The sequence below is a fragment of the Pygoscelis adeliae genome, unplaced genomic scaffold (assembly GCF_000699105.1).
Source record: "Pygoscelis adeliae isolate BGI_AS28 unplaced genomic scaffold, ASM69910v1 Scaffold349, whole genome shotgun sequence".
NCBI classification, from domain to species: Eukaryota; Metazoa; Chordata; class Aves; order Sphenisciformes; family Spheniscidae; genus Pygoscelis; species Pygoscelis adeliae.
In genome coordinates this window covers 1392918-1401840 of record NW_008825608.1, presented here as the reverse complement: position 1 = coordinate 1401840, position 8923 = coordinate 1392918, and the positions used below count along the sequence as shown (strand labels likewise).

The 8923-nt window shown below is 39.3% G+C and overlaps 1 protein-coding gene across 2 annotated transcripts in view; it reads left to right on the top strand.

Annotated features, from left to right (window-relative positions):
- BICD2 (bicaudal D homolog 2 (Drosophila)) overlaps positions 1–8923 on the top strand; it is a 45319-nt gene that overhangs the window by 19684 nt on the left and 16712 nt on the right. For both annotated transcript variants that reach the window (XM_009332579.1, XM_009332580.1), the window contains exons 2-5: positions 1189–1341; positions 3742–4194; positions 5191–6210; positions 7312–7463. In XM_009332579.1, coding sequence (XP_009330854.1) covers positions 1189–1341; positions 3742–4194; positions 5191–6210; positions 7312–7463 — 1778 coding nt within the window. The remainder of the gene's footprint in view (positions 1–1188; positions 1342–3741; positions 4195–5190; positions 6211–7311; positions 7464–8923) is intronic.

The window sequence follows — 8923 nt, the reverse complement described above, 5'->3', positions numbered from 1 at the left end:
GGACCGAGACCGTATTTTATTCTTTGCTGACATTCTTGTTTCTAACCAGAAGTGGAGAACACTAAGGGAATCTGAGCTTGAATACCAGAGGATGAAGCTTTCTTGGCTAGGCTGTGGGATAGATGAAAACAGAAATAAGATACCATAACCTAACTAGCTGAATTGCTAGGCTGCCTCTTTCATGAGCTCGCGTTTGTTTTGAGCCGATTTAGAACTGTTTGGAAAACCATCCTGTCACTTCACAGGTATGGCTGCTAAAATATCTGGATGCTATTTTTATAGGCAACTATGTTGCCTATTTGCCTATCTCTGAAGATATTTCTGCTAATGTTTTAGAACATATTTCTCACTTTGTTTTAATTAAGTATTTTAAAGATGTGGCTTGAAGGAAAATAATGTTGGGAAAAACTAGAGCTAAGTTAGTGAGCCATTCACATAGCTGGATATGTGCTAGCTCAATTTATTTAAGTATCTCTGTATATTCATGAAACATCTAAAGATCATACTACACCAATATATTGATTTTTACTTCTTATCTATCCTGAAACAATAATGGTGATTTTTTTAAGTCTTTCTTTAAGGTCTTGCATAAGTCTTGGGGATGAGGGGAGGGCACATTTTATAAGTCAACCACAGGTGCTATTTCTTTCTACCTGGGATCTTGGGTTTCATTTGAGCTTTAACTCAGTGTCTCTCTCCAAAAGGATTCATTAGAACATATTTCCAAATTATTGCACTGGGCATAAAGAAAATGGCATAAAGAAAAGGTCTGTTGAAAAGCAGCAGCAAATACATGTCCAAACAAGAACGTCTGGAGTCATCTGAATCAGTCTTTCTCTTGGGAAAAGGCCCTTCTTGTTTAAGTGTGTTAGCAGATTCAGGCATTGACTTCTGGTCTGGAAAACTTTTGTCTGTTGCTTACAGCCAGTGAGACAACATAGGTGTGAATGGTGCTTTCCCTGCTTGCTCATTAACTTTTCTTTGAGTCAAGGGTGAGAATTTGTAAGCGAAGCAAGAAAACAAAATCTAATTATTGTGTAAATGATTTGGTTTTCTGTAATTTCATTTGGGGGGGGGGGGTCTGTTTTAATAGAATCTGATTAGTGCACATAAGGAAAGATAAAATTTTGAAATTTAATTGTAGCTGACCAAATTACCATCATTTTGGGGTTGGTTTGTTTTTTCCAGGTCAATCAGAACGTGGAGATCCAAAGGGCCCGTCTACGAGATGATATTAAGGAATATAAATTCCGAGAAGCGCGTTTGCTGCAAGACTACACTGAGCTCGAAGAGGAAAACATCTGTCTCCAGAAACAAGTGTCTGTCCTGAAGCAAAACCAGGCAAGTTTTTCAAAACAGTGAGCATTGCTTTGGTAGCACTAGTTAATTCCTGTGTTACAGCATGGTTCTGTCCCATTTGAACATCCAACCACTTTTTTTCTATCTTTGTACTGCTTTTAAGACTATAAACTCTGTCTTTTAGTACCAAGAATTGTCCCAAAATGTTTAAGTCCTTTGTGACTCTGTTTATACACAGTCATAAGACTTCATTGCTTCTACTTTGACCTCCAGGTCCTTCCACTGCCTTCTCTCTCTGATGGAAGTGAAGTCTCTACCAGTCTGCTTTGTTACTTGGTTTAGTCTTTTTGCTACACTAGTTTTTCAATGTCTCTTTGCAATACTCTCCATCCACCCATCCTCTCCTACAATACCTGTAACTGGGTCTATTTCTGAACATATGTTTTTATTGCTACTTAGTGCTTACATTATCTCTCCAGTTTTGTACTCCTCCTCTCTTCTAGCTACTTTCATTAAACATGGACTACTGTTATAGTTGCTCTATACTGTCAGACCCGTGTGACTGCTCATCTGAAAAGTCACGTTTAATTGCACAGTTCCAGCTATTTTCAGAATTTTAGAAAACTGCATTTTTGGAACAACTCAAGAATTTCCCCGAGTTATCATTTGCGGAGGTAATTAGATTAGATGTGGTCTTTGGCACGGTTCACTTATCTTCATCTATCAGTTGGGGACTTGCTATTTTTATTCTTCAGGTACCTGTCAGTCTCATTGTATACATAAAACTCAAGGTTCAGTTGAGAAAATGGTATAATATTCCTGAAATAAAAGCCCTTGAAGAAAACAGTAGTGTTAACACCATCTGTTGTAGCGAGCACATAGCAAAAGCTTATTAGGATTTGCTTCAGATCTCCTTCAGTGTTCTGGATGAAACCTGCCCTACCAAGTGAGGTATTTGGGATATTGAATGTATTTCATTTATCTCCAGGTGAAACTCCATGTCAGTGTTTATCACTTTGGTCTCACTGATGTGCCCAAAAGGGGGTTCCAGGTTGGACCTGTTCTCACCTGAATATATTTGGTCTAATTACGCTGTTTTGGGTATCCTGTCATCATGCGGTAGGGATGAAGGGGCTATTACGCTCTAGATGCAGACTGGAAGAGATAGTGATCTGGTAAAATCCAACCTATGTAGTTGGTTACTTTTGTTTTCTACCTTTTTTTTTGTCTCTTTCATTGTATTCAGAGGAGCAAGTGAAAGTTCCCAGCTCCATGTTCATATTCTAAAATAACAATATTCAAGAATGCTGTCATTCTGGGCTAAGCCAAGTTTAACCTCAGATGCTATCTTGTCAGTTGCTAGTAATTATTGACTACTGTGTTTGTATTCTGGAACCTTTGAAAATAGACTGCAATCTTAAATATTTGAGCTCGGTGGATTTATATAGAACCAAGAGCTAATTCTTTTCATAGCAATGGATTATTTCATTTTCTACCTTGTCCTAATCCTACTTGATGAATTTTATTAAGCTTTAATTATCTCACTGACATAACTAGAAGAAACCATCAAGTTTTCCCAGGCTTAACTTGAAAAACTGAATTAACATGATTGGTTCCTGGTTTTTAAATCAGGCGTGGTTCATCACTACCAGATTGGTGTATGTTGGCGTCTAAAATTCCTTTAGCAGTTGGCAAAGATCAATAGGGATATGTATTATGTGCTATGTTCTCCTTTCTTTCAAGGTAAGGAAAAGGTATTCTTTAAGGTCGTCCCCCCTGCCCCCCTTCAAAATTCTACACTGATGGTTGGTGTTCATAATTTCAGTGCAAGAGTGGTTTAAAAAAAGTAAGCAATTTTCCCTGTAAAAACTTACAGCATGCCATCAAATTTCATGTAGCAGCACTATGAGCTTGAAGTGTAGAGTCTGAATTGTAGCACTCTCAAGATGTGCTGACATGATGATGACAGAAATGATCAAACATTTTATTTTGAATGTCTAGAAGCAGAGTTTGATTGCTAGGTGCATCCCAACCCAGCTTTGAGATGCTGGGTTTTGGAAATGTTGAGCTTGAATTTGTGGGGAGGTTGGCCAGGGAATTTGTTAATCAAATAGAGAAAGAGTTTGCATAATGTGCTAGGAAAGTCTGTTTTGTGATGCCTCTGTATCACACGCTGTATCTCCCAGCTGTCTTAATTAAGCTGGAATAGATCAGCTCATTCAACGGTTTGCTTAGAAATTTTATTCCGTGGTCTCTGTGAAGGTAAATTATGTAAGCAGTGTTTACAGTCATAGTGCCAAAACTAGACTCCAGAACTGAAAAAAATTATTCTATTCTCACCGTATTTAGTGAAATCAAACATTCAAAACTAAAATTACTTGGTGCCTTGCAGGCAGACGTTTTCATTAGGGTTTTTTTTCCCCTCCATTTGTATATCTCCAGGTGGAGTTTGAAGGCCTGAAACATGAAATCAAAAGGCTCGAGGAGGAAACAGAATTTCTCAACAGCCAGCTAGAAGATGCCATACGGCTGAAGGAGATCTCCGAACGCCAGCTTGAGGAGGCCTTAGAGACGCTGAAGACAGAGCGGGAGCAGAAGAACAATCTTCGTAAGGAGCTCTCGCACTACATGAACATCAACGACTCCATGTACAACAGCCACCTGAACATCTCTTTGGATGGACTAAAGTTCAGCGATGAAGCCACAGAGCCCAATAATGATGAAATCATGAATGGATTTGAACAAAACTGCCTCAGCAAACTCAGCAATGGCAAGAATAGTACATCGACGCCCAAGAAAAATGAAAGCTTCCCTCCAGCCCCAAGTCTGGTTTCAGATCTTTTGAGTGAATTAAACATTTCTGAAATCCAGAAGCTGAAACAACAGCTTGTACAGGTAAATGGGTTTCCTAAACAACTGTGTGCTTCCAAATAGCTGCTAGAGTTTATTGGGGTTGTAATTTCAGTCTTTTAAATATCTCACGTGGCCACCATACAGTATGAACTATATTTGTAAAGGCTCTGATTGATTTAGAATTTGAAGATGTTAAATGTTTGTCAGCGGAAAACCATAGTTTTTTTGTTTGTGTATTTTTTTTTTTAATGCAAACAAGCTAGCAGTCATATCCTATGTTTGGAGGAAAGTTGTAATACATCTTCTGTGCAGTACATGCCGTGTCTACTTCATTATGTCACTAGCGAGAAAGATGGTATTTTGTTCAAAAATTGATAGTTACTCCAGTCTTCTTCATGAAAAGGAGTTTTGTACACTGTAACTATTTTCTGTAATTAGTTCAAAGAACTTGAAGTTTTAATCAGTACCAAGCATTTCTGTGTTATATTAGTGCTCTTGGGAGGTTGGAGAGTTTGAAACAAGGTACATATGCGTTGCCTAGAAACGTTTTAAAGTTATTTTGTCAAGCATTTTTAAAGTGTTCTATAAGAAAAAGCGTGTGGAAAAAATTGCTGGATTTTTTCAAAATGACAACTTTCAGAGGAGAAAGTTTAAGTTTCAGTATTTCTGAATCTTTCATGAAGCTCCAAGCTTCCACCATAGACTAGCTGCATGTTTTCTAATATTTACTTGGTAATTTGCAAGATAACAGTAAACTTTAGCTTATCTTCAGCTGAAAGGATGTTTTCACAGTGAGACGATCAGCTGTGGAAGAAACGTGTAAAAAAAAGTGCATTTTGAAGTGGAAATGAGAGAGAATTCGCAAGGAACACTGTGCTTGAGATAGTTTTAGAATAAATTAAATAGCCTTTTCCATAATGTGCAAGTGATCGGATTTCTCTAACCATATGGACCTTGGCTAAGTTGCTGTCTCTTATAATAAAACCATTTAAGTGTAACAGTTCCCTTTACATAGATGTCTGTGTTCATGCATTTCAGATGGAAAGAGAAAAGGTGAACTTGTTAACAACGCTACAGGAATCTCAGAAACAGCTGGAAAATACACGGGGGGCCCTCTCAGAGCAGCATGAGAAAGTCGGCAGACTCACAGAAAACCTGAACGCAATGAAGAAGCTCCAGGTCAGCAAGGAACGTCAGTCTGCCCTTGACAATGAGAAGGACCGAGACAGCCATGAAGATGGAGACTATTATGAAGTTGACATCAATGGGCCAGAGATCCTGGAGTGCAAGTACAAAGTGGCTGTGGCGGAGATTACTGACCTAAAAGAAGAGCTTAAAAATCTTAAGGCCAAATACAAAGAATGTGAGTCTAAGTACGAGGAAGAGAAGAGCAGATATGAGACTGAGAGCCAAGCTCTCACTGAAAAGATCACCTCACTAGAAATATCCAGTAGGCATGATAGAGAACAGGTGGCCAGGCTGGAGAAGGAGCTGAAGAAAGTCAGTGATGTTGCTGGAGAAACACAAGGCAGCCTCAGTGTGGCCCAGGATGAACTAGTCACCTTCAGTGAAGAACTGGCCAATTTATACCACCATGTCTGCATGTGCAACAATGAAACTCCAAACAGAGTGATGCTGGATTACTACAAAGAAGGTAAAGGTGGACGCAGTAGTCCAGAGACCAAGGGAAGAAGGTCTCCCATTCTTCTTTCTAAAGGGCTGTTAACTATAGAGCTGGGAAAGGCAGAGAATGGAAGCGGTGACAGCAGCCCATCTCCAGTGTCGTCTCTGCCATCTCCTGTGTCAGATCCTCGGAAGGAACCAATGAACATTTACAACTTGATTGCTATAATCCGGGATCAGATCAAACACCTGCAAGCTGCTGTGGACAGAACAACTGAGTTGTCCAGGCAGCGTGTTGCCACTCAAGAACTTGGGCCAGTGGTGGACAAAGACAAGGAAGCTCTCATGGAAGAAATCCTGAAGCTGAAGTCCTTGCTGAGCACCAAGAGAGAACAGATAGCAACTCTGAGAACTGTGCTGAAGGCCAACAAACAGGTAACCAGGTCTTACAGATGTGAAGGTTACAGTGTCAGGGAATTAGGTCATAAACACAAGAGAATTCATCTTTGAGGTCATACTGCTGTACCTTCAACTAAGTGTGGGGCTTTTGTTGCTGGTATTTGTTTGGTAGAAGGCTGAGGCAGGCTGTTTCATTAGAGGCACACAGCTGTCCTACTGTAAAGCTGAGCGCTGACTCTTGCTTGTCACATACTCGTGAGACATTTTATTAAGCTTAAGGTAGCCTCAATCTACTGTCTGTCTGAATTATATCAGGTTATATTTAATGTAAGACACCTAAAATGAAGAGGTAAATCTTATTTTCTACTTGAAAGAATTCTAGTAGTTACACTTAAAAGAGTTGTTAAACTTATGAACTCTTCTCTCTCAAATTTCAAAATAAAAGAAAGCCTTTCAAGATGAGGATGTGATAGAAGAACATGGTCAAAATAACGGGGGTGAGAGGTAAAGTTAGTCTTTGGGGATTGGGCTGTGCCATTTGATACATATTAGCAGCGCAGTAGATGAAAATAAGTGCCGTTAAGACAGCATGTGACATGCTTCATTGTTTCCTCTAAAGTTAAAGTAATGCAAATTGAAGTTGTCTTAAAAAAAAAAAGTATAGTGTTGTTTAAGAAGTATATACATACTTTCAGTTTTCTTTTGCGTATTTTAATAAAGGTGTCCCAAAATATAAGATAGACAGAGTGCTCTAAGGGTTAGAGAACTGTGCAAGTGATTGATGAATGCATTTAAATATAGAGATATTAAATAGACTTTCTTTGTTCTTTGTGTTGAAGTATGTAAAGTTTAATTTCTTTTAGTAGTTGGGGATAGGGGTCACTAAACGTATATTCTGTAACTTCCTAGATGCTGCTGCTTGGTTAATGGAGTAGGAGACCCATATGTCTGATCTGTTTCCAGTGTTCAAAAATGAAATTTTATTTAATCTGTACAAGAAAAGTTGACCAGAAGTTTAACATTCCAGTGCAAAGTAAATGTTTCATTATGTGGATAGTGATTAGGAATCTCTTAGCTAGCCACTTTGTGAAGAGTTTCATTAACTAGTACATTTCTGTTCTTCTTGGTAAACAATAGACTGCAGAGGTAGCCCTTGCCAACTTAAAAAGCAAGTATGAAAATGAGAAAGCTATGGTTACGGAGACAATGATGAAGCTGCGAAATGAGCTGAAGGCTTTGAAAGAAGACGCTGCTACCTTCTCTTCCCTGAGAGCAATGTTTGCTACAAGGTAAAGAACATATGAACTCTGCAAAATGTCATTCCTTGCTTGTTTGGGGGAAGAGCTGAACATCCTGCCCACCTACCCGTGCAGAGAGTGGCGGGGTGGGGTGCCTTTTTCCAAGTTCGTTGCTTACAGTGTTTGTCTGCAGTATGTTCCTATTGATGAGGAAAATGCCGGGGATATAGTATGTTGCTACAAAACAAGAAGTTGTTGTGGTGGTATTTATTTAATTTGGGTGCGAGATTATCCCTGGTTTTTGAAGCCATTAACTCTGAGAAGGAGTGACATTTAACAATGGAAAATGAGCATTTGTGAACGTCATTCTGCTTGACCTGTAATGATCCAGAAAAAAGTAAAGATGTTGCAAACATCTTCCTATTCTTAGGTTATCCATCCTGCAGTTGGCATCTCTGTCATTTAATTTACCTGTGTGAGCTGACTTGGGTTGCGTATGTCTTTGGACTTGCTTCTGCTTCTTAGTTGTGCTTTGTGGTGTTAACAGACAAAAAATACCTGCTGACACGTCACCTGCTGTAGAAGTGATAAATGCTATTTTGATCTGCATGTTGCTTACTGCTACTGTCATTGATTTCTTCAAGTCTACGTGTTTCTTTTGGGGAATGTTGAGGCAGCAACATCATGCTACAAAATCCAGATCTGCTTCACAGCTAAGGAATGTTCAGTTGGCTCCTGCGCGGAGATGATCCTGGAAAACAGGAAAAGAAAAAGCTTTATCTAAAAGTTGCCAGTCCCAGCCTGGTGGTATTCACAGGGATACCCCGGCAATGTTAATTTGCCTGCGTATTCCATGCATTGTCTAAAGAAGATGGAGAAGAGAGACTGTAAAGGATGCTGTTTAATGTAACCTAGACACTTGCTTTTAAGCTAACCCAGGGGGATGGGAGAGTCTGTATGTGCTGTCTGCTGCTTCGTTCTCTGTCTTCTCTGGACACTTTAAAAACCAAACCAACAAACAAACAAAAACCCACAACAGAAAAGGTTTTCTTTCTGTCATCTGCTAAAAAGTACCATAGTAAAGAATCACGAGGGTGCGTATGAGGATTCCTGAGGCTTTTCTGTATGGTCTTTTGTGGGGGTGGTTCTGCAGCAGCTGTCATGTTTCTTGTGTAATCTTAGGCTTCCTGGTGATTCAGCCTTTCTCAGCAGTATCTATGCATGTGGGTAAGCATGGAAAGGAGAAATGGATACCCAGGAATGCTAAAGGTTGAATTGCGGCAGCTCATTATGCTAGAGAAAGGAATGCCCTGTACAGGCTGATTTGCTGTACTTTCTTTCCACTCTCTCTCCTTTTTTGGCATGTAATTAATATGCAGAAATTGCAATCTCTTTGTTAGTTGTAGATCAGCTTGAAGCTGAGAGGAAAGAGAAAAAGCATACTGTTAACTTTCAGTTATTTTTCCTAGATGCAGAAAGCTAGCTGTCTAAATTACATGTACAGTGTGTTT